The sequence below is a fragment of the Pseudopodoces humilis genome, chromosome 18 (genome assembly GCF_049639895.1).
Source record: "Pseudopodoces humilis isolate 2021_Gansu_Grassland_sample_001 chromosome 18, ASM4963989v1, whole genome shotgun sequence".
Lineage (NCBI taxonomy): Eukaryota > Metazoa > Chordata > Aves > Passeriformes > Paridae > Pseudopodoces > Pseudopodoces humilis.
Window position 1 is genome coordinate 12593519 of NC_142217.1, and position 24955 is coordinate 12618473.

Genomic DNA, 24955 nt, shown 5'->3' on the forward strand with positions numbered 1-24955 from the left:
TTTTCAGTGAAGGCATTAAACTTGCCAAGGTCTTTTAATTCAGCTGGCAGGTCCCAGCAGCCCCTCTCGCTGTCTGCAGCCCACGACTGTGCTGCAGCCCAGGCACCAGGACTGGACAAAAACCACCATCACATCAAACCTCCTTTGTTTCAAAAAGCCCTTTTTCCTGCAGAAAATGGCATTGAGCTAAACACAACTGCTGTGGGATTTTTTTTTGTTTTTATTTAATTTTTTTTTTCCCTTCTTGCCCCTCTCCTTACAGCCAGGGAGAAGGGCTGGCCAATTCCCAGGGACACAAAAAAAAAAAAAAAAAGGAAAAAAGGAAAAAATTCAGTATTTGAGTGAGAGAACAATGGAGGTGCAGGAACAAGTTTCCACTTTGAGCTGGAAAATGAAAATCCCATTTCGCAGCATTAGAGCAGCAGGGCTCTGGAACAGCTTTCCAGTGGGAGGCAGTGGGGGCAAGAGAGGGAAGAGCTGCGAGGCAGAGCTCCATCACCCCCCTCGGGGATGGGCAGAGCACTTGGCAGGACCCGATGGCTCAGTCGCCTTCCCGATCTGGGATTTTAGGGCCAGAGGTTGGAGGGAGGAAGGAGAGGGCTGAGATCAAATCAGTGCCCTCCTTAATCCTGGGCAAATCGAGCAATCCCCAGCACTCGGATCTTTCCCTCTAATCACCACCCTCACTTGCTGACATCCAGGGAATGGAAAAGCTTCACCTGCTGTAGAACTGAGAAGGAAAAGGTGTTTACAACCACCTCAGCCACCCTGAGGCTTCCAGATGCACTGTTACACCAGAACACCAGGCTCTGCAGCACAAAGCTCCAATTCCAGTGCGAGCCTTCTGCTCTTCCTCCATCCTTCACCCCCTCTGGGCCTCAGGCACAGAGGCCAATGCTAGCCAGGATCCATGTCCCAGTAATCCATCCCCAATAAGGAAGATAAAATGATAACAAGCCATGTAAACTGCTACTGCAGGGTTTAAACTGCAGGATTGCTTTGATGGGATTTCCATTTCTGTCTTCAGAGCCTCTCTGTCCTCCTACAATGTAAAATAATTCTCACTCCATGGAAACACGAGCCTAAGTCATAGAAAAATAGAGTAAAGAGAGAAATACTCAAGGTCTTGTTATGCCCTGAGATAACCATCCGTCTCATGATGCGAGGAAAGATTGCCTGAGACAAAGAATCATTTAGAAAAAGAAAAGGCTGAGCTGCCACATTAGTCTTGAAGAAAAAAAGATTATTCTAATGCACAGAGAGCCATTACACACCAGCAATTCAGTAACATTGCTCAGTTTGCACTTAAGACTGCATTTACCAGGCTCTCTTCACTGAGAAAGCACAGCTTTAAACCCACAGAAAACAGACACCCAGGACACAGAGGTGTATAATGACAAAGGACCCTAAGCCCCATCTAATGACTTTATTAGTGGCTCCTACCCCAGAATTCAGTCCCAAAGATGTAACCAAGGCAGTCTCATTATGCATTACCAATTGATGACATTTTTTGCAACTGAAATATCTTTTATTCAAAACAACCTTTCTTTGCAATTTAAGGTTTTATAAAAATGCAATTAATAAAAACCTAACTAAAAACCTAAAAAAATTTTACAAACGTAAAAACCTGCAAGTGAAAAATGTAATCTCTTAGTTATTTTACACTCTGATTTTCACTTTCTACATTAGCATCCTTTCTGCATTCTCACCTGTCATGGCCAGGGTCCCTGTAAGACAGTTCTCTCCACCTGAGACATCCCTCAAAATCTCTTTGAAAGCTCTGGTTTTGCACAAGAATTTTTTTTTTTCCAGATATATACACAGGTCCTGGGGAAGATCCAGACCTGACCTTCATGTGCACCACATTCAATGCCCCATTCCAGCCAAGTGTGCACCTCCTGTGCACAGGCCAGGGAAACACATCTTGAACAGGGCAGCCTTACAGGGCTCAGCCACTTCAATAATCCTCAGTCACAGTTAAGTGGCAAATCCTGGCCCAGCCCCAGGCAAGCAGCAGTTGTGCCCAGATGTCCCCAAGGAGATGGGATCATCCTGCAGGGGATGAAGTTATTTACCCAGCCCAGGAGGAAAAGCCTCCTCCAATGCCCCATGTCTGTCCCCAACTTTGATTTTCCTGTGGTCACAGCTTAGCCCAGAGATGCCAAGCTGAGAGCTCCACTGCACCAGGGGTTTATGACAGGACACAGAATACCTGGGACAAGCTGTGGCTTCAGGGCTCTGGCTACTGAGCCTCTCCCAAATGCCAGAACATTAACAAAAGAAAATAACCCTTTTTGACAGCAGGGAAGGAAAAAAAAAACAAACAAACTTTCATTGACTGGCTGATTTCTCAAACAAATATTTCCAAAAGAAAAAGAAAACCCAGCTGGCTTCCAAATACACAAATTAAAGTGACTAACAGAGAATTTTCCCTGTTACATTTGCAGCCCATCCTATTCTTTGTTATGAGCATCCCTGAGCTAAATGGCTCCCTCTTATCATGGATCCTGTACTAACAGGGTATTTCAGGGAAAGGCACCCACCTGAGAAACAGCAAAAACAAATCCTGATTTTGGCTTCCCCCCAGTTGTACCAGATCAGTCCTACGGTGATACTCACATGTGGGAAAGCACAAGGCTGCCCTGCTTCCCTCAAATTCTGTTCACCCCCCACCCTCCCTCCTCCTTTCCTTCTCTCTTCATTTTCTCTGCTGTGGTACTTTTCCAGTGCCAGCTGCCCACCTGGTTCCAGCTGTCACCTGCATCTTTCTGTGCACCCCACTCCTCAGCAGAGAACATTCTTGCTCTCCTTTCTGGAGGCTCTCTGGATACTTTATCCTGCCTCTCCTGCATTACCTCATCCCCAGAAAGAGCTGGCCTGCCACACCTGCTCAGGATGAATAACTGAATTCAGGGTGAATATTTTCTATACTATCTACAGACACAAGTTCTTATCTTAAGTAGCCCAGGGCATCTGAAGCTTATTGTCACTCCCAGGCAGATGAGCACATTACAGCACCATGAATAGCTCTCCTTTGCCAAAGAAACTAAAGCAAAGGAGTCACTAAAGAAATTGGGTTGATGAACAGGGTCCTAAGGAAGTAATGCCATGAGAGTTCAGAAGAGGCTGAATGATATTAATATAGCACATCTTGACTTACAAAAGACACTGGCCCAAATTTTCCTCTCTGACTTTCAGATTCACTAAGACATCTCTGTATGCAAATGTCACCAAAACCGAAGTATGGTTTTGTTGTTTTACAAGCCCTTTTGGTGCCTTTAACAACCACCTTCTTGTCCTGGTATGAGCTCTTTTACTGACCTACAGCTCCATCTCCACCCTGGTGATGCTGAGAAACTTCTCATCTTGCCCAGGGGCTTTATGTTCTATACCCACAGGGTGAGGGAGAATCGCCCTGCTGATCTGAATGGCCCAGGTTTGTAAAGTTTTCTCCAGGAAGGAACAATTTAGACAGACACCTACTCGGGGAGTCCAAGCTGTGCTCAGCAAGACACCTCCGAGGTGGGCTGGTACAGTCAGACAGCAGATGGGTGGGAGCAGGCAGAGCAGCGCGGCGCTGCAAAGCCGTTCTCGCTGTGCCCAAAGTTCTTTGTCCTTTCCAGCTGGGTACCGGAGGACACAACGCATCTGAAAGTGAACTGCAGTGTCCTGGGATGCAGATTAGGGACATAAAACCACTGGGAATGGTACGAGCTGGAGAGAGGTATCCAATAGATCTTGACATCTGAAACAAATCAATAGCTGGGAAAATAGGGCTTAGCTGAAGTGGTGGGTTTTTCTTTAACCTATAGAATGACAGAGGCTGAAAAGGACATCCTTTCTCTACACCTCCTCAGAGCCATCCTGCCCAAGCTAATACGAATTTAGGTTTTTCTGTGCGGTGATTTTTTCTTCTTTTTAAAAATAGGAAAGTTACCAGTTCTGCAATTTTTCTAAGATTGTTCTCAAAGACAGACCACCTCATGCAGACGCTGCTCAGCAAGAGCATCAGGGCCCGACCCCAAAAATTCACCATCCAAAGGGCGAGGAAGACATTCCCAGCCTAGATTTTGTCCCTCCGCACACGAAGACGTCTACAGGCACTCCAGCCCCGCTCCCTGCGCAGCTCAGGCACCCATCGATGGCAGCTGGGCAAAGGTTGTCGGGCAGAATGTCCGCAGCGCTGCCTCCGGTTGTCCCCGCGTGTTTGCTCACTGACAGGGCAGGAACAGCCCAGGGGGCCCGGAGGACACGCCACCCCCGCAGCCCAGGGCACCCCGGCAGAGCCCCCTCGGCCCGGGCAGCGGCCCCGGCTGCGCTGCAGCCCGCGGGGACCGGCGGGGATGACATCAGCGCTCACGGCCGGCCGAGGAGCCGGGCCGGGCCGGGGCAAATTGGGGAAATCGGCCGGGGCCGGTCCGCGGGGACCGCGGCAGAGCAGCGCATCCCTCCACCAGCCCCGGAGCATCCCCGCTGCATCCCCCGCCGTGGGGAGGGGGGTCGGGCACACCCTCGGTGGGGCGCAACCCCCGCCGCTCCCGGAGAGGGCAGAGCCCCGCGCCCCGTCGCTGCCGTGCGGGGCCGTGCAGTGTCATTCCGTGGGTACCATTCCGTGGGTACCATTCCGTGGGTACCATTCCGTGCGGTACCGTGCCGTGCCATGCCATGCCATGCGGTGCGGTGCGGACAGGTGCAGGTGCAGCCGCCGCCCGCGCCCCCCGCCTCCCCTGCCCTTACCCGGGGCGGCGCAGTCGGCGCACGCCGCGTTCCCCGGCCGCTGGAGCAGCTCCACCAGCGCCTTCCTGCTCCTCTCCTTCGCCATGGGGGCGGCGGGCGGCTCGGCGGGGCTGTGCTCGCTCCCTTACGGCAGCCTCATGGCGCGGGCGGGGGGCGCTGGCGAGGCGGGCGGCGCCCGGGCGGCTCCATCGGCCCCGCTCGCCCCGCGCACGCCGGACGCGCCTCCGGCCGCCGGGACGCGCCGGGGCGGTGCTGCCCTCCCTGCCCTGCCCTGCCCTGCCCTGCCTGCCCTGCCCGCCCGGGGCGCCTGTCGCCCGCCGCTGCCGGAGCCGCCCGGTGCCGCCGGTTCCGCTTTCAGCGGGCGCTGCCGGCTCCCCGCGCCCTCCAGCGGCAGCGCGGCCCCGCCGCCGGCCCTACCCCCGAGGGGGTCCCCGACCTGCCGGGCATCCCATCCCGCAGCGTGCCCCCGGCACTCGGGGGTGCCTTTCCTGGTTTAACTCCTGCCCGCGGAGGGGATGCTGTGGTGGGTGGGAGCCGAGGGGCTGCACCTGCGGGAGGCGGGGGCTGGCAGCAACCCCAGCTCTCACTGGCCAAGGCCTCGCCACTCAAACTCCTCGGCAGGCTCATGAGCAGCGCGTTTGGGATGCCCCTCTAACACCAGCAGCTTTTGGGGGTACTTGTGGAGGTTTCACTAGTGGCCCCACGCACTCCGAAACACTCCTCCTTCGCTGCTGTCCTCGTACATCACCACCAGCTTCTGGGTCTGTGTCTTGGCAGGACCGTCCTCCAAGCATCTTCCTCCTTTTTTCACACCTCTATGGTGTCAAGGGACTATTGTGGAGAAAACATCCCTGTGTCATCATGGCTGTGCATCTCATGCCATCTATGGGGCAAGACTCCTTGTTTTGCCAGCTAAAGTGCCACTCAGGGGTGGGGTGTGGGAAGCTTTTGGCCAAGAAAGCTTCAGAGCTGTGCCTCCTTAGCCCCTGCTGAAACCTTCTTCTCAAGTATGGGTCACCTGTGATGCTGCTATGTCCTGTTTGTGGTTCACACATCTCTGTCTATAAAAACAATTTTGGTTTTACAAAGCAAGTCCCCATTCAAATATCCAACTCTGCTTCCTCCAACAAAGCAGAGCCCTCCTGCAAGCTCAGCTCGTGCCATTCATGCTGCCCATGAGATTCAGGGTGTGCACGAGCATCTGCAGGAGGAGAATACCAGTAGCTCCTGGAAAACTTCCTCAGCCAAACCACCATCTTGATCCTGCAAATGAGAGGACGTGAGCAGGTTCCTGAGAACACTGTGGGAGAAAATAGCCCCTTAAATGCAGGCAGAGTCGTGGTCTGGTATATATTTCCCTAAATGACCTTTGCATTTGTGCTGCCAGACAGGTGACTGCATCCAGGTTTATTTCTGTTTTAAACTGATGCTGAACTGTTTCTTGCTGACTCAACCCAGTGTCATGCTGGGTTTTCTGGTTTTACACACACAGCTTGATAATGTCTGGAAACTCACTCCCATCCTAACCAAAGGCATAATCTTCCTCACTGACCTTTTCGGGGGAAACTGATCTGCTGCATCCAGACCCTCACCCTCCTCAGCCTCTGAGTCACCAACACTTACCTGGAGCACTGACTTCTAACACCCTCAGAGTGAAACCAGCTCAGCAGAGTACCTTAACCCTCCCCACCTGCGCTGTGTTCAAGCTTGCCAGCGTAAATGCTACAGGATCAGAGCTTTACCTAAGCCCAAGCTAGGCCAGGTTTTCATTTGCACTTTTGCTCTTCCAGAAGAGGCTTTTGCTGAATGTCTCACGCAATAGCCAGGATGCTGCACATCATCATGAACTTACCACGGGCCGGGGCTGCGAGCAGGGAGGGGGTTTGGTTTGAAAGTCTCTGTTTTGCTTTCCATTAAGACTTATTGATTCTCTTAATTTTTTGTTCTCCTGGTTGCTAGGCAATTCCTCTCTCCCCTCCCTGTGCTGGAAGCCAGGGCTGCAGACAGAAATTTATATCTTGTAATAAAATCAAATAAAACAGAGCCTGTTGTCAATGATGAGAGGAGAGAGTTTCATAAAGGGCAGGCAGAGCAGGAGAGCAGGGCCAGCAAGGGTGGATCAGCAGCATCCTCAGCATTTAAGTCTCCTCACAATTACTCTGGACTTCACACAGGGATACAAACAGCCCACGTGCATGGAGTGAACGTGGAGAGATAGGGAGAAAAGTTGGAATTAAATGAGCCAGAAATGAAGATAAACTTTTATTTAATGGAAAATCAAAGGCTTGAGCTGACCTCCCACATACAAGGGTATCTCTGTAAATTTACTCCTGGTTTATCCCAGGTTAAGAGGTTGGGTATTGCCCCGGTGTTGGTTGGCACAATGCTGATCCAGGGCAGGCACTGAGGTTCTCCTGATGGACATTGACTCCTGAGGATTGTGATTCCTGGCATAGACCATGGACTGCATCTGAGTTTGCATCTCACACGGGGTAAAGAGCAAAGGTTGCTCCTGCAGGGCTGGTGGAGGCTGATGGGCATCACTGCTCAGTCTTATCCATGTCAGGTTGTTCCCTCCTCTGAGCTTTGCCCCACATTTTCCTGTGGGTAGCACCTTTCAGGGAATTCCTAAGTGAATTTGCTCCTACTTCTTGTGAAATCTCTGACCAAACTCTCTGAAGATGGGTTGTCGCTGTCAATACATTCCCTCATTCACTTGCTTCCTGTTTCTCCACTGCTAAGTGACTTGGAGGTCTGACATAAATTCATATCCATATGTATGTAAATACATATTTATGGGTAAGATGTGTTTGTTTGTAAACACACACACTTTTAACTCAGCCTTTTCTAAATCACAAGGTTGTTGCCTTAGAAACGGACGTTATTAATGCGATCTCCCGAGGTGCTAAGCACAGTGGCAGCAAGGGCAGCCTCTGGAAATGCCAGATACTGAGGTCAGGGCAAAGAACGCTCAGAAATTCCTAGGAACCTTTCCATCATCTTTGTGGTGATGCCCTGAAAATACACAGACATAACTCTACCTTCTCCTTGCCCTTCCATATCAGCTCCTTTCACCCCGAGACTGCCTTTTGTCAGAAAAAAGAGCTGTTTACACTGGGGTTTAGTTAATTTTGCAGCCCTAGCCCTGAAATGGCTAAATCAATGTCACAAGCATGCAAGTGAAAGGGTGTTAAACACAGCCCTCGATGTGACCCGGGAGCGCATTCACAGCGCAGCGTGGGGAAGCATTACAAATTCCTGCGTGAACAGCAAACCTGAACAGAAATATCAATAATTCATGCCACGGCAACTGCATTCAAGCAAAACTCTGGAGTAGCAGATAGACCAGGCAGAATTCCATGGGCTTCCTCAGCACCACAGGGGAGGCAGCTCTTGCAGCTGGAGGTTTGTGTGAACAAGCTGCAGCACTGGCACCAGCACCTATGTTAAAGCAGCTCATTTCCGTTGCAGTATTGGTTTCCTGTTCAAAAGAAAAAGAAAAAAGGAAGAAACCAATCCTAGAGGTTTTTCTTTTAAAAAAGGAAGAGTTTTCTGGGTTATCCAGTTAAATCAAGAGTGAGTATAGCTGGGAGGGAGGAATGCTGCAGAGCAGAGAGCTCAGACCAGGGCAGTTTAAAAACTCTTGAACCAAAAATCCAATACTTATGCCAACTTTCTCTTATTTTGAGCAAATTGCTGTATGGAGCCTGTGGGATTGTTTCGGTGTGGAACGGGGAAAAGCACACTCACAGCATCTGTGTGGTTAGGATGTGTGGATCAAGTTGAAGAGGACGATGCAGGAGAAAATGATGTGAGGGTGGAAAAAGAACTGTGATGTCCTGTGTCTGCAGAGCTGCTCTGCACCTGCAGCAGCCCTCAAAGAAGAGAAAGAGTTGTGCAGCTCTGAAAGTGTCTCACTGCAGAGTAATCTGCAAATCAGGGTTTCTTTCCATTTGCATAGTGGTTAATTCTATTGCAGCCCAGTGTCACCAGTGTGAAAAAAAGGGAGTTCCTTTGCTCCCATGATTTAACAGTCATGCAGTCACCACCTTGCAAACCAGACCACAGAGATCCTCTGTAGGGAAGCAGAACTGGGGAGAATGAGGACAAGGAGGGGGTTCAGACCAAAATCTCTTTTTTTAGATTTCTGCAACACCCTAGAGCTGATCACTGCTCTCTCACAGCCATGCTACCACAAAACTTCTCCAACCACCAGCCCCTCATGTGCTCAGAACACCCTTTCAGATTCTTTTCTGCCTGCCTCTGGCCAGCAATGGGCTGGTTTGGTGGTCAGCAGATGGTTGCAGGGGCTGCTTAGCTGCTCAGACAGCATGGTTGGGAGCCAAAATACACCTGAGACAGAGACAGGGGGGTAATTGATGGCTTGAAGATGTTGGATATTTGTATGTCTGCTCCCTGGCACCTGGGGAAATCTCAATGTAAGAAAAACAGCTCTGCAACAGTCCTGTTGTTGCACCAAACCCATTTCCTATGATGTAAAATATGACATAGAGGGGGCAGCTGAGGGAATTGGCTCCACAGCAGCTGCAGTGAACCAGCTGGAGCTATGCTGATTTCTGATGTCCAATGACAGGCTCTTTTCTGCGTACAGAGGAGATGAAATTAGTCCAAGGAAGTCAACACTTCACCTACGTCAGTGGTAGACCACTGCTTTTAGCATTATTCCTGATTTATCCTAATTGAGAGACAGTCCTGTGGAATCTCTGTGTGGAGAAAGCCAACATGTGTGTGATGACACTCATACATCAGGGGATCAGCTCCTCCAAAGAGAAGTCAGTGACTATTCAGAGCAGGACGTCATCAATTCAGTCTGAGTCAGAGACACAGCAGGACAGGTTTGGTGTGCAAACAGCAGGGCAGCACTTACCATGGAAATTGGTTCTGCTCAATTCCAATAATTTCATCTCTTCCTGGCTCAAATGGCTCATCCTTCCAGGAACAGCTTGGAGACATTCAGGCAGGAGACTGAGCTGTGAGATGTCACATTCCAGGGTGGAGACTGAAGTGACCCACCCACCTGCTGCCAGTGCTGGGAACCAGGAGCTGCTCCAGCCAGGGACACAGAGCAAAGAGGATGATGGAGGTGCTACAGGCAGGACACAGAAGCCCAGCACTTCACTTCTGGTCTGGAAGTCTCTTCAGCAGAGCCTGAGTTCTTCAGAAGAAAAAAGAAAAAAACATTTTTAAAGGGCACAGAAGAAGAGAGAAAACAGTGCAATTATTGGCCCTGGTGGTCAGTCTCGTGTCACAGACTGCTGCCTTCAGCTGCTGGTCCAGCTCAGGCAGCTGAGAGCACATCCTCTTCTGTAGCACTGCTGTGATTTGAATAAAGCAGTAGACACAAACAAAACTGTGGTTTTTCTCTAGAAAGAGGTTAAAAATGATGGTCTGAAGAGAGCTGCCAAACAACTGGAGATGGTAATTCAGCCTCTTCCCCCCAATTAGCTTTGTCCACAGAAAGTTGAGGGCCATGTCCTACCCTTCCTCTGGCTGCTGATGGGATTGTTTGGATGTCACTGTATGCCTCCTAAAAGCTCCCACAACATCGAGATACAGAGCATGCTGCTCATTTATCTGTTTATTTCAGTGTGCTTTGCCAAAGAAAAATCAGCAAAGAATTAATTAACAGCAATTATTTCTAGCAACAACAGAGCAGCCCTGCTCCAGAAGCCATGAAAACAACATCATGAGACCCCTGTGACCAAAAAGCCTATCTAAACAGGTGCAAAAATAAACAATTTTATAGCAGGGTATAAAAAGAGCCCAAGCCAGGTTGGGGAATGGCAGGAGAGCAGCCATTTCGATGGCTGAGTCAGAGCACTCACCCAGGTGACTTCTGTGAAGGAGCCTTAATAAACAAACCAGAGCAGAAGCACCAACCTGACTGAAAGAACCAGCAGGACCAGGTTATTGCTGCCATAGAGGGTTTACTACACCCATCACCTGGTGTTATTAGTGCTGCTGAAGTGATTTACTGTCCCAGTCAGTCCAGCCTATTAGAGCTGTGATCTAAAGTACAGCCAGCTCCAGTTTCAGTGATAAACATCACCCCCCTGCCTATTACTTGCTAAAATAAGCTGAAATAAAGCCATCAATCCAAACATCTCTGTGCTCAAATGAGTGCTCCTAGCTGGCACCACCACACCTGCAAGTCTCCTGCCATGCCTACTGGAAGGATGGAGGTAGATGTTCCAGACACACTCTCATTTTTCACCTACCCAGTTCTTTTTCAGCAGCCAGCAAACTCAGCATCTCTGTCCCTTTGACCACAACTTGCACCTCCTGTCAGCACAGCCCTGCAGTGACCCAGTTCCTGTAAACATCTCTGTGCTGCCTGAGCACCTCCCTGCACCTCCTGCCAGAGATGTTCCCCTCCATGTTGCACCCTAATTGTTGGCAGTGGACAGTTCCTCTTTTCCACCAGACTCTGCAGCACAGTCTGGGGATGGGGAAAACTAAACTAAACCCCACATTCCACCCACCTGTACCACTCCCACCCATGTCTGTGCACACAGACTGCTCACTCCTGCTCCGTGGCACTGCCTCTGCTCTCCCATGCAGACCCTGCTCTGGGATTGGGCTGCCTGGACCCAGTACACCTACACCTCTGGTTCACACAGAAATTGGAAAGCACAGAGAAGGGGGACAGATTTGTGCTGCCTTAGCAACCACTCTGAGCATGCACATGAACACGGGAGCTGTGCCAAACAACAGGCACACCCCAGAGCCTGTGCTCTGCAGGGCTGGGTGCTGAGGACAAGGCTAAGGACAACCTGCTTCATCCAGGGGTTGAAGTCAGCACAACTCAACAGCCACCCCCACAGTAAAGAGCAAAATCCAAGAGAGGCAACCTCAGCCCTCAGCAAGGAGTCAGCCTCATTACACCCCTGGGATTTCCTTCTTGGTGCTTGCTCATGGGGCCATGAAGGCTCATTTATCAGCAGGGGTTTTGCTCCTGCCCAGTTCAGCATCCTGAGTTACCAGCAATTTTCTCAGCATTCATCTGATCTGCAGCTTCTCTGCAATCCTGAGTGGCAGCAGGAAATTTTTTTCCCCATCTGGGTCTGCCTGCCCAAAAACTGACTTCCTCAGTGTGGTGAAATGCTTTTCCATCCACCCAGCCCTGCTACCTGGGGCTGTCAGTGCAACCCAAAGGGGAAGAGCCCTCTGTAGATTGATAGCAGATGGCTGCAGCACACAGCATCACATCAAACCCTCAGGGCCGTCCTGGTGTCCCAGATTCAGTAGTGCCATCATTCTCCTGCCTTGCCCACTAAGGAGAGGTGCTTCCAAACCCTGCTGAAAACCAGAGCATGGTTTAATAACAGAGAAATGTAAATTGAGCAGACACGACGGGGCCTGACTCCCTCGCAGAGCACCCCCTCCCATGCTGCTGCCTTCCCACGTGCTCCCCTCGCTCAGTAGCTCTGCAAGCACAATCAGAACTGGGTCTGTGAGCAGGTTCTTGCTGAGCAGGGCTTGCTAACAGCAAGTAAACTAGAAATCCTCCAGAAATCAGAGCTGTCATCTCCCCTGAAGTTACTAAAATAGGCAAAGGACTCAGCTGCCCAAAGGGGCTGCAAAAGCACCCCCACCACTTGCTTTTTAAACCCATCAAAGTGAAGTGAAAAGCCTGGGTCATTCTGGCTCCTTGCTCTCTTCACCCCCCTGCTCTTTGCCAGTCTGCTTTCCACCACTGCTCCTATCTGAGTTTACCACAATTCCTAAGGACCTGGGCAGAAGAGCATCCCCAGTACAAGGTGGTTTATGGTGCTGCTCACTGCCAGGCAGTAGGACACGTGGCCAGATGGACCCCAACATCCCTCCCACAGCAGTGGGAACCTACCTCACTCTGTGGAAGGGCTGCTTGTGCAGGCATCCCACTGGAGGTGGGGAAATGTGGGACACTAAGGGCTGGATTCAGCTCACCACATCTGATCAGCTGAACTGTTTTACCTCACAGAGAACCATGGCCTTTGGTGGGCTATATGGTGAACACCAGCTTGTCATTCAGCCAAGCCCAGCAGGAATCAGCAAGAGTAAGATTGATGCACCTGCTAATGCAAATCCCAAAATCTCCTGGATAACGAGGGAGAGCCCAATCATCAGAACCTCTAGGGAGAGCCATAAAAACCTGTCCCTGTATCATCATCATTTCCAGGAAACAAAAAATGGACCAAGGTCTATCAAGTACCCTGCACACACTCATTGGACTTCTAGGTGACTTTCTATGAAGCTCCTATTTTGAGCAGTGATCAATTATGCATTTCAAGCCATATGGCACCTTCATTCCAGAAGGAAGGCATTTTGTCTTGAAATCTGTAAACTAGAAAATCTGCTGCATCCTGACAAAAATGCAACATTTCCAGTTACTCACAGAAGCAGAATCATTAAGAAAAAAAAAAAAAAAAAGCACACCAGGATAAGTTTCATCAGATGTCCAGTTTTCATTGAAATACCCTTGAAAAGGAAGTACCCTTGTACGTGCACTTCCAGTCTTTTTTAAAATTAATATGAGTCAGAGCTTTGATTTTTGTGGGAAACCTGATATATATACAACATTCCCAATTTAGCAGAAGGATCTCTTCCAGCATGGATCTCCTCCAGGCACAAAAGTACTGAAGTCCTCTGGATAGATATGCTACCAGACATGACAGCAGTCCTGCACACTAGCAGAAGTATCATTCCCATCCCAGGAATTATGGATGAGAAATGTAGAAAAATACTGCACTCCAGTGGAGCCAGGACACCCAAGGCACTTCTCAGAGCAGCAACAAGTGATGCTCTTGACATTTTTTATATGGTATCAGGCTGTTCCTTCTCTCACAGCCTCCTACAACCCAGGTTTTGTTCCAGTGGATCAGTGAAAATGGTGCTGCCTCTCAGCTTTCTGCTTGGACTGAGACAAGATGAAATTTCAGAAGTGCTTTAACTCGTAGCCCCTCACCTTGTTCAGTCAAAACCAAAGCAATAAGTGAAAGCTGTTTTCAGTGCTGCCCCAAAGGGCAAATAATCACCAGCAGCAATGTGTTCTCCCAAGGAAACCGAGCTGGTGACCGCTGACCATACCACAATACCCAGCCACAAGCAATTCCTTGGGCTTGAAGCCAGCAGGACAAACTGGGGAGAATGCTTTGGGGAAGCACCAAGCGTGAAGGTCAGCAGCCACACCCAGTGCCTGCTGTGACTGCTCCCAGCCCCAAACATTCACCCCACACGTGCTGACAGCTGCAGCCCTCCTGCTATGCCAGCTATGTCCTTGCAGGTGGCAGATGCAGCAACAATCCCTCCTCAGCACTGAGGCATGGCCTCTTTGTGCTCCTACAAAGGACTTTGGACCATGGCCCGTTTCCAGAGCAAGCACAGGAGGCTCTCTTTGTGTGGGCTTTTCTGTGAAAGCACACCCAGAGCTCTGGAAATGTTTACTAAACCCTTTCTTCCTGGTTCTGCAGGTCACTGTAGTTGTTTGGATACACCTAGAGCTCCCAGGAAGACATAACGATGGTTAACTTGCAGCAATGTTCTCTCTGTAAATAACTGCTGTGATCAAGGTTAAGCTCTTTGTGGTTGAGTGGATTTTAATCTGAGCAAAGAATGTGTGGGCAAAGCTCTGCTGATCCAGAGCCCTCCGGGGACTCCCTGGGACCGATCCCAAGCAGCTGGGTGCCTCATTAGGGTGCGAATGAGGCTTTGCTGCAGAAAAGCTACAGAAAAGAGAATTGCAACTCCCTGGCTTATTGATTTCTATTGCGATGGTAACAGCTCACATAGATCTTCACTCCAACACAGTCATCACTTCCTCCTGCTTCGGGCTACCTCTTCCACACCTGTGCAATTACACCCAGGCTGGCAGTCTGTACGTCAATCCCAGCCGATTCCCGATGGTTTGCCTGTCTCCAGGTCGCAGGATCTGTCAGCAGGTGGAGCTTCACGGCAGTGCTGGCACGGGCAGCACCTGGCAGGCTCCTCACAGCAAGATTGATGCACTCCCACAGCACAGCAGCTCATCAGCTCCGAACAGCTCCACCAAGAAATCAGTGTCCCTGACAAACTGCCTCCCCTGGAGCAAACGCACCTCAGCCCAGCGTTTCCAGAATACAGATTTTTCCCAATGTGGTAGCAGGCTCCTCGGCCTGAGCACAGGAAAGTTGGCTATGAACCTACTGCTTTCATTTCAAACCCCACTGGCAGTTTAAAGGAGCACAAACCTGGATACCACCAGCAATACTAAAACAGAGAGGTTTCAAGTGGAAAGATTTTAATTAATGATCTGTATGTTGGCAGGAATTAACTGAAGAGCATTCTGGGAACTCTCCCAGATGACTGCAGTGTTGCAGGAACTTGTTCCCTTGAGCAAGTTGGGAAAACTGTTTGACCCCAGGTCTGGCACTAATGGCTTTTTTCCCCAACACTTCTCAGCTGCATCAGATCTCAATGTCTGATGTCCCCCAGCAGCTCTGAGCTTCCCTTAAAGCTCCACTGAACATATTCCTTTCTGCAGCCAATGCTTACAGCCAGGACAGATATGCCTCTGCCCATGCCGTGAATTTTCAGCTATCCACTCACAGCTCTCTTCTTGTCCTGGCAGGAGGGGACAGCAGCTGACTCACTGTGCTGGGAAGCAGGATAAGACATGCCCACAGATCTGGACAGGATGAGGATGTGATCTTAGGGCTGGTGAAAGGTACAAACCTCTCACCACCGCAGTCTTGTTAGGGTGGCAATCACTCAACACCTCAAGAACTTTGTAACAACCCAGAGGACAGATCAATGTCTCGGGGAAACACAGAACTCCTGAAGGAACTGCTTGGCCAAAACGACACTGCAGAGTAACAACTGAAAACTGAAACTACCACTGATAACAGCCCAGATTGCTCCTTCACCACTGGTGGGTTCTTTCAGATCTACCAGGAATTCACTTTGCCTTATAATATTCAGGGAGCACAGAAGCATGAAATTTGATTTTTTTTCTTCTGAAGATGCTGGAGATTATTTTAATTCTAACTTGGTATCGCTAAAAGAAAGCTCTTATTCAGTGGTTTAATAGAATGTCTTTTAGTATCTCTTGCAGCAATACAATCTCTGCTTTCTTTCCTATAAATGTACTAATCTCACCAAAGGATATAATTTGAACAGTAGAATGAAGTGGATTAAAAATATGCAGCAGCAGGCAAATGTCCTTTTCAAACAGGAACCTGCTCTGAGCTATGTGCACTCTGTTCCATCAGATTAGACAGAGCAACAATTTAAATCTCAGCCCCAATGATCAGTGTGAAGAGCAGAAAATGTTCTTTCACCCTCTCCTGGAAGCCGGTATGAGCAGATGCACAGTGGAGAGAGGCAGAAGCAAAAGCAGACAGCAGGGGAGGTGAGATGTATCAGAGAGGGGACACTAAATAAAGAGTGAGGAGTTAGAAAACTGCCTTGGCAGAGAGAGCCAGATACACAGAGAAATGATTCACTGGGTTAAAAACAAACACAAAAGCAGCAGGGATAAAAGGGCAGAACATACAGTGGGAGACACATCCAGATGATTTACAAATTTATTGCCCACTTGAAACACATTTCCAGAGGGCTAACAGGCCAAAGTTTTTCTGCTTGAACTCAACATTAATTAAGAAAGACTTCAACTGCACTAGAACATGCAAGAGAAATATCACTATTCCAAGTTAAATGATGAAAAAAATAGATGAACACTACTAGCATGGTAAATAAAAGCAGAATCACTCCCTGACTGGTGTCTGGAACTAAAAATACTTTCCCAACAATGATGGAAGATGAAATGACTGAAAAAACACCGCACCCCAAGTACCCCCACAGGACCCCAATGTCTTCCATGGCAGGGTGAGATCACCCCAGGGATGGGGACTAATGCCAGTAGTTAATAAAAAACAATTTTGAAGTACAACAGCTTTATTTCCACCTGGCAAACTGCTGTGAGCATATCAGTACTGCCCACAGAAGACTAATCAGTAGTTCAAGACCTACACAACAAAGGATTGCTTGGTTTGGGTTTTTGTCCTCTTAAAGACTTCACTGTTCTTACAGAGACACAGAGAACACTTTGGGCTGTAACTGTTTTGTCACTAGAGAAATTAAAAGAAAGAAGTTAAGAAAAGTTAAATACTTGAGCAAAGCAGACAAAGGCAGTACTTTTGCTCATTTAAAGGAAAACCTTATTTTAGGAAAATTAAACTTTGGAAAAAGGGTTCTTTCAGGAAACACTTCCTGTTGCAATACGAACAGAACGTACAATATGTACTACATTCAGAGTTATGCTTTCCCTTCATGAGGAGCAAAACTGTCTGTCTTCACTCCGACTTTTCAGGTTTTTCTTCTGATTTTTCATTTATCAGGTCTTTAAATCCCAATTTTTCCAGTGGTTCATTAGCCATAAGTTGCCTAAGTAAAAAAAGAAGAAAACAAAAAACATTTTAGAGAACACAGCCTAGAGCAAGAGAACAGCAGCATTTTGTATTCCATTTACTATTATTATTTACCCCAAACAAATCCAAGACATCTATACAGAGTGACTGCTGTTTGACAAGACCTCAGAAAATTCAGTTTAAGGAAAGCAACACTCAGTGATTATTTTTCCCCTTAACAGTGGTTTTCCAATTAAATATGTTGTTTCCCCATTTTAGTTACAGAATAAGAGTTTAGTCAAAAACCAACCTGACTCCTGGTTAACTTTATTTAACAAATTGCATAAGAGCTTCCTAAAATTCTACCAATGATGTTTACATTTTTAAGTGAATTTGCTTTAGAACAGCCTTTGTGGTGACACTAGATTTTGCTGTAGTGATTTTCAAACTTATTTTTGATTTCCAGTGTACTTTCCCTAGATACAGGGAAATTTGTGCATTTTTCATAGTTCCCTGACTCACCCTTGTACAGGAAGCATTGCAAAGCAATGCATGAATGGAAACATCCCTGGAAAACCAATCACCAACACTTTCTTCACTTGAACTGAGGTACAAAAACTTATAACTTGCTTGCTTGAAACGTATTTTTTAGGAGCTAATATGCCAAATTATTTTCACTTGAACTCAGCATTAATTAAGACTCAATTACATTAGCGTATGTAAGAAAAATACCCCTGGCTCTGATAATTCATTGAGTTATACACAACACTTGGAATCGTCTTGAAGACAGTCAGCGCTTATTGAGAAGGCCATGCAGAAGGTGAGCAAAGTATGGGCTACAAGTTAAAGGTTTAACTTGTAACCAGGGCAGAAAATAATAAGAAAAAAGCTTCCCACTGGCCGCTGTGCAGGGGGGAAGCCGCCCGTACGGGCTGGGGAACATCCAAACCACAAGGCAGGTAACGTGCAGATGCCACACGGAGCACTGTCTGTTTCCTTCATGGCCAAAACACCCGGCGTGACTGCGGGCCCTGCCCGTCCCGGCCCCGCTCAGGGCTCCCCGCTCTCCCGGCCCGGCGCACTCGCCTGTCCATGCGGCACTCCAGGTAGGCCATGGCGCTCTGCCGGCAGGCCGCGCTCTCGTAGCCGCTGTGCCGGAGACACTCCATGAAGCGCTCCTTGAAGGCGCTGCACTCCCCTGCAACACAGAGCGAGCCCCGCGCTAGCGCCGCGCCCCGGCCCGGGGGAACAGACCCGGGGGAACAGGCCCGGGGGAACAGGCCCGGGGGAACAGGCCCGGGGGAACAGGCCCGGGGGGCAGGCCCGGGGGGACAGGCCCGGGGGGACAGGCCCGGGGGGACAGGCCCGGGGGGCAGGCCCGGGGGAACAGACCCGGGGGGACAGGCCCGGGGGGCAGGCCCGGGGGGACAGGCCCGGGGGGACAGGCCCGGCGCTAGGCCCCGCTACCGCACCGAAGTGATCCAGCGGGAACGCGCCCTTGTCCGGCGGCCGCGCCGTGAAGCTCTTGCTGCTGAAGTTCATGGCGGTGGACATGTCGCTGCCGGGGGTGGGGACACGGACGGCCCGGTCCCTGCGGCCACTTTCCTGTCCCTACGGTCACTCCCGTCCCCACGGTCACTCTCCCGCTCCCCACGGTCACTCTCCCGGTCCCCACGGTCTCTCCCGGTCCCCACGGTCACTCTCCCGGTCCCCACGGTCACTCCCGCTCCCCACGGTCTCTCCCGGTCCCCACGGTCACTCCCGCTCCCCACGGTCACTCCCGGTCCCCACGGTCTCTCCCGGTCCCCACGGTCTCTCCCGGTCCCCACGGTCTCTCCCGGTCCCCACGGTCACTCTCCCGGTCCCCACGGTCTCTCCCGGTCCCCACGGTCACTCTCCCGGTCCCCACGGTCTCTCCCGGTCCCCACGGTCTCTCCCGGTCCCCACGGTCACTCTCCCGGTCCCCACGGTCTCTCCCGGTCCCCACGGTCACTCTCCCGCTCCCTCTCCCGCCGCCGGGGGGAGCCGCGCGCCGAGCGCATCGAGCGAGTCACGTGCTCGGAGTCGCGCGGAGCGGGCGGGGCCGCGCCGCCACGGAAACGGCGTGGGTGTTGCTATGGCAACCGGAGCGATTCCCGTCGCCATGGTGACGGCGCCGCCCGCCATGTTGGGCCGGGCCCGGAGCGGGAGCGTCGCTCCCGTGCCCGCATCCAGGGCTCCGACAGCCTCTGCGAAATAAACCGATTCCTCCTCACGAAACCCGTGTCGTTGTCCTCATTCCCCCCTGAGTGGTCCGAGTGTTTTCTGGGTTGTCCTGCGCAGGACTTTGATGATCCTTGTGGGTCTTTTCCAACTCGGGATATTCTGGGGTTCCGTGAGTCCGTGATTCGTTCCTGTGCATGGGTGGCTGTGATGGTCTGGATGGGCCCGGAAAAACGGCCTGTCCTTGGCACTTGTGCGTTGGGAGATGGAGGAGGAAAGACCCAAACTTGGAGCCTGGTGTCCGCAAATCCCTTCATACAGGATCCAGCCTTGATCAGCCTTTCCCTTTTCTATGCAGGGCTGAGGCCAGGCTCCTCCTTCCCTTCTGCCCAGAGAATACATTCCTCACCTGTCACTGCTGAGCGCTGGGTCCTGACTTAAAAGCCCATTTGTGGACCCAGCTGTGGCTGGAGTGTGATCCCAGAACCCTGGGGATGGCACCAACAGGATCAACTTCCTTAGAAAGCCAGCAGGGTTTTGGATGGGCTGTCCCCATTCCTCTCAACCACCAGGCACCCATGGTGGCCACGATGCGGTTCCTCATCTCTCATTAATCCTCATGGTTTAAACTGCACACAAACCCTACAGACAGTGCTGTTATTTTGTACCTCCTACAAGCATTGGGAGTGCATGTGGATTCCCATCATGTGGCAAAAACACTGGTGACTCCAGCAACACCAAGGGGGTGTTGGCAGAAGCTTGGGAAATGGTGAACTTCCAGATCCTCAAGCTGTACAACCAAGAAAAACACCCCTTCTGCCTGCAGGTTTACAGCACAAACTCTGCAGATTCACAGTCTTCTGAAAGGAGGATGAGAAATAGCTTTAATTTAACTCACCAAGTGTTAACCATGGATTATGCTGGTATTTTTTCTTCTTTGCCCATAGCTGCAATTGGTTTAAGACAGTATTTTATCTTTTTTAAGTTGATTTTCTTTTAATTAAATGACTGAGCTAAGCAGAAAGAATTCAAGGCTGGAGGAAAAAAAAGAAATGAAATAGCTTCAATTTTTAAGGACAACCATTATGGAAATATTAACTGCAGCTCCGTTTAAAGTGTCTTTTGTTTATGCTTTGATTGCTTTCTTATTACAGTATTGAAATTGTAAATGGAAAATTACACCATGTTCTATTACATAAGCAACTGGTTTGCACAGCTTGAAATATAAGGTTTTATTATTAGGTTTTCAGGGCTATGAACAATAGATGGGTTTTATTATACAGTAAATAGCACTTTTCCACTTGACTTCGTTATAACACTTAATGGTAAAAGGGAGATATTCCTCTTTCATAAATACATGCTGCAAACTGTCTCCCAGATTTCAGACGACCGAGCAGCAGGGAGGTAACTTTGGTTTATCTAGACAAGTTTAACTGACGTGTCAAGGCACTTGATTTTAGCAAACTTCCCAAATTACATTCCTTACTTTCTGTCACAGTGGACGACTTGCTGATTTCCCATGTGATGAAGGAAGAAGCCAAAGGAAAAAGATGTGCAGAGATCTCACAGCAGAATTATTCCCAGGCAGAGAGCACCAACCCTTTCCAGTTCTGTTTAACATCTTTACCAACAATTTGAGTGATGGGATCGGGTGCACCCTCAGTAAGGTTGTAGATGACACCCAACTGGGTATGAGTGTGGATATTAGGAAATTCACTTCCCCAAGCATTGCCACAGGCTGCCCAGAGCAGTGGTGGAGCCCCCACCCCTGGAGGTATTTAAAAGCCATGTAGATGTGGCACTTGGGGACGTGATTTTGGTGGTGGCCTTGGCAGCACTAGGGAAACAATTGGGCTCAATTATCTTAAAGGTCTTTTCCAACCTAAATCATTCTATGATTCTCTGCAAAGGCTACATCAACTTGCTAGATTTAATTATACCCATTTTATTTAACCTATTCATTAACTCAGCATCTGTCTTAAATGTTGTAGTTACTCAAAATGAGGTCAGGTATAGTAGCAGGTGTTTGGTTATGATTACTTAATGCTTTTATTGCAAATGCCAGTTGTATCTTCTAGAATTTCCTTTAAAGGTTGTTGTACAATCTAATACACGTGCTTTAGCAGTTTAGGATATATTTTTCCCAAGGAGATCAAATGAAATCCCCATTAGATAATCACTGTGAAGGAAAAAAACTCATTTGCAGATTAAACCAACCAGTTCCAAAAGAACTCAACAAAAACAGAGACACAAAGAGCAGTGCCACAAACAGAGAACTAAATGCTTTTCACATAATATCTTTCAAAGGAGTGAGAGACTTTGACTGCATCAGGGAAATCTGAAATAGCTGCTTCAGCAAAAGGGTGCCCATTGTACAAGAGAGTTCAGATTATTCATAGTGTTTCACAGAATCTCTAGTCTGAAGTCCTGAGCCCCTGCCAAAAATTAGAATGCTCAAATTAGAAGACTTCCCAAACTAGGGAAAATTTTGGATCTTCCCCTTTCAAGTTACACAGCTCAACAGACTAAAAGAGAAATAAAAATCCTTTTCTTGAATCAGAGCTCGTCATCATTAATTATGGACTGAAGCAACATTAAAAACTGTTCTTTTCCAATGCTGTCAGATACTGCTGAAAACTTATTCCACTGCTGGTGTTTATCCACCAGCTGGACAAACATCTCCTCAGAAGGAGTTATTACACACTCACCATTACTCTTTGGAAGCACCAAATTGAATAATACTTCAGAGAAGAACCTTTATTATTTTTTACGGGCAGGGAAACGTCCCTGACTTCCACTATTTTCTCTCTCTCACCACATTGCCTCTTTTAAGAGCCTGCAGACTCAAATTATCAGGTAGTTAATTGGAAAATAATTTATTGACAAGCCATGAAAGGCTCAGAATAAAGCACTAGGGGATTTTGTAGCTTGACTTGGGATAGCTGTAGGAAATTAATGAGTTGAACAAGACCAAGCACATTCAGATGCTGGAATTTGTGCCCTTGAGACTGCTGTTCCCAGCCCAGGCACAGAACACACCTCAGAGAAACATCCTTCCAGGATCACTCATTCCTACGCCTCACCTTCGTCAGGCGAGCACGCCGCCAGCTCTTACATAAGGCCTCTTGCTCCATCACTGCCACAGGCTGTACTAAACCATTTTTCTCCCTTTTAATTCAGGTTCCTAGACAAGCAAAAATGCAGAATATTGCCAGAATAGTCTGGGGAATGGGGATTTCTGTTGTGGATGATTAATGAAATATTATTGTTTTGCACTTACAGGGAAATTGTAGTTTCATGCCAATAAGGTCAGGGCCTTGAAATGTTATGTGCTCTATAAAGATGTGCAGTGATATCTCATTTTCAGTTATTACTGAGCCAAAGCCTCTTCAGTTTAGAGAGAAACGTTGTAGAAATACCAACGCTGCACAGAGAGGCAAAATTAACCTTCATCTTAAACTGCTCTTTGCAATTCTGGTACATCTAAATCCACTTCTCTCCACCTGCATCAAGGCAAGGGCCCAAAAGCAAGATGCTGGGACCCTGCTTCTGTAGATACCAACTAACCACCCTTCATGGTATGCCTCAGATTTCTCTTGGATTAATACAATTTCTGCAATATGTTGTTGAGAGAGACAGAAGCCAGAGGCCCAGAACAAATAAATCCTTGGAGCTGTGTTGAGGCATTTGATTTATCAGCCTTTCTTTTTATAAAAGCTGTATTTAGATTTATCAGCCTTTCATTTTATAGAAGTTGTATTTTGAAAATCTTCTTTTCATAACACAGCCTACTCAATACTCACCTCCCAGGTCAGGCTGCCTTGACTTGTTGGTGTAAATGTAGACCTGGAAGATCATGGTTCTAGCTGCAGTTGTGAGGGATTTTACTGCAAATATTTTTGTAGCTATGCATATTAAAAGGTACATTACCAGCACCAAAGCCAAGGATCTCCCATGTGTTTTCTCACTGAGTGAGACTCATGAAGGAATGGCATCCATTCAGTCCAAGAAGGAGGCTTTTAAAAGCAAAAAAGTTCCCGAGAATGGTAAACGCTTAACACAAGTGGGAAATTAGGCTCTGCCAGGGACCATGCACTACTCTCATGCACAGACATTTCTGTTTTCTTCTCCCAGTGACCAGACTCATCACATACAATCTTTAAAGTCAGAATATGGGAAGAAAAACCAACCCAGGAATTTATTAAAAAAAAAAAATGCCATAAAATAAAGATTTTAAAAAATATTTTTCAGGAGTCTTTCTTCCCAAAGTAGGTTTGCAACCCACACTGATTTGACAGATGAATGAAAAAAAATTAAAGAGTCTTTTGTACAAAAACGAGCAAAGTGAACACTTGGGATACTGATCACTACCCTGTAGTAATCCTGTAGAAATACAGATTTGCAAGGTGGGAAGAAGTGGGTTTAAACCAGTAAAACAATGCAGTAATGATGAAAAATTGAAAGGGGTCAGAGTCGGAAAGCTTTTGATTTCTTTTTGCTCTGCCATTTGTCAAGGCAAGCAAAACAGAGTTTTAACACATCTGGGTCTTTAAAAACGTTAATGTTTAATAGGGTGTGCTCAGGCTTTCTCTGTCCCTGATAACAATGCACAGGCTGATAGGCATCTCTGGCAGCTGTAAAGCAGTGGCAGAGCCTTGCAAGGCTCACAAGCATTGGTGTTCACTCTCATGGTTTATGATGTTATCAGCAGTCATTGACTGAATTATGGCTTTATCACAACCCTTCCCCTGCACTGTCCTGCAGTGAGGTTACACTGTTAACCTGTGGCCCATTAGAAGGTGATGTGACCTTCTCCAGACGAGCACACAGGAGTTACTGTGGTGTTTAAGCACAGGCTCATTTTCCAGGAGGAACTGAGGAGTCCCCAGAGCTGTGCCCACAGTCTGCTCACCTGAAGGTGGTTCTGCCTTGGGTGGGTACAAGGACAAAGATATCAGCTGGGAGCAATGTTTTCCCCCAGTCCTGTGTGGGATCCAAGCCTGTGGCTGCAGGTGTTCAGGATTCCAGCACACTGGAAGCTGAGGGATGTGAGGAAGAAATGGGGGTGAGGGCACCACATTGGCTGTATTATAAAACTGTAAATTCCCTCCCTCTGCAGAGCTCATCCATCAATTCTCACAGGGCATCAGTCCAGCAAGCTGCTACTCCATGGGCTCACTACTGGAGAAAGGGTCTCACCCTATATTGTCACCACAGATTGAAGTCCTAGGGAAGGTGCTTTTGCTCACTCTGGCAGCAGCCAACTCTACTCCAACAGAGCTCTGTGTAAACAGCAACAGATTTCCTCCTTTTGTACCCAACTGGCCCCATGCAGGGATTTTTTCCCTCCCTCTTACTGCATGTTATAAAGTCCCAGGAGTCCCAGTAGTCACACCATTCGCTCAGAGAATCTGGCAGAACAGGGTATTGTTGGAAATGTCTGGGAGAGGAGGGTGCAGGCCAAGACCTCATAGCTCTGCAGCAAATCTTGAGAGGGATGTGACCATGCGTTGCCCTCCTTTCTTTGCTCACCCTGCCTGGTCCTCTTCTGCACAGTGAAGTTCCTCCATGTGAAAAACTCCAGTCCTTGATAACAAGCCTTGGAGAGCAGGCAGATGTGCAGACACCTT

The 24955-nt window shown here is 48.6% G+C and overlaps 2 protein-coding genes across 3 annotated transcripts in view; both read right to left on the minus strand.

Moving 5' to 3' along the window:
• Nucleotides 1–4944, minus strand: part of ADAP1 (ArfGAP with dual PH domains 1) — a 46438-nt gene extending 41494 nt beyond the window's left edge. For both annotated transcript variants that reach the window (XM_005522986.3, XM_088063953.1), the window contains exon 1: nt 4738–4944. In XM_005522986.3, the coding sequence (XP_005523043.1) occupies nt 4738–4822 (85 nt within the window). In that variant the 5' untranslated portion in view covers nt 4823–4944. The remainder of the gene's footprint in view (nt 1–4737) is intronic.
• Nucleotides 4945–16285: 11341 nt separating this feature from the next.
• Nucleotides 16286–18862, minus strand: COX19 (cytochrome c oxidase assembly factor COX19). The gene is made up of 3 exons (XM_005522987.3): nt 18596–18862; nt 18210–18321; nt 16286–17160 (listed from the first exon to the last, which is right to left on the minus strand). The coding sequence occupies exons 1-3, from the start codon at nt 18675–18677 to the stop codon at nt 17070–17072; spliced, it is 285 nt and encodes a 94-aa protein (XP_005523044.1). The 5' UTR covers nt 18678–18862; the 3' UTR covers nt 16286–17069.
• Nucleotides 18863–24955: the final 6093 nt, after the last annotated feature.

Coding starts and splice junctions, on each gene's coding strand:
- COX19 (XM_005522987.3), bottom strand. CDS start 18,677: ATGTCCACCGCCATGAACTTCAGCAGCAAGAGCTTCACGGCGCGGCCG. Junction 18,322..18,595: donor GTTCCCGCTGGATCACTTCG/GTGCGGTAGCGG, acceptor TCTGTGTTGCAG/GGGAGTGCAGCGCCTTCAAG. Junction 17,161..18,209: donor CTGGAGTGCCGCATGGACAG/GCGAGTGCGCCG, acceptor TTTTTTACTTAG/GCAACTTATGGCTAATGAAC.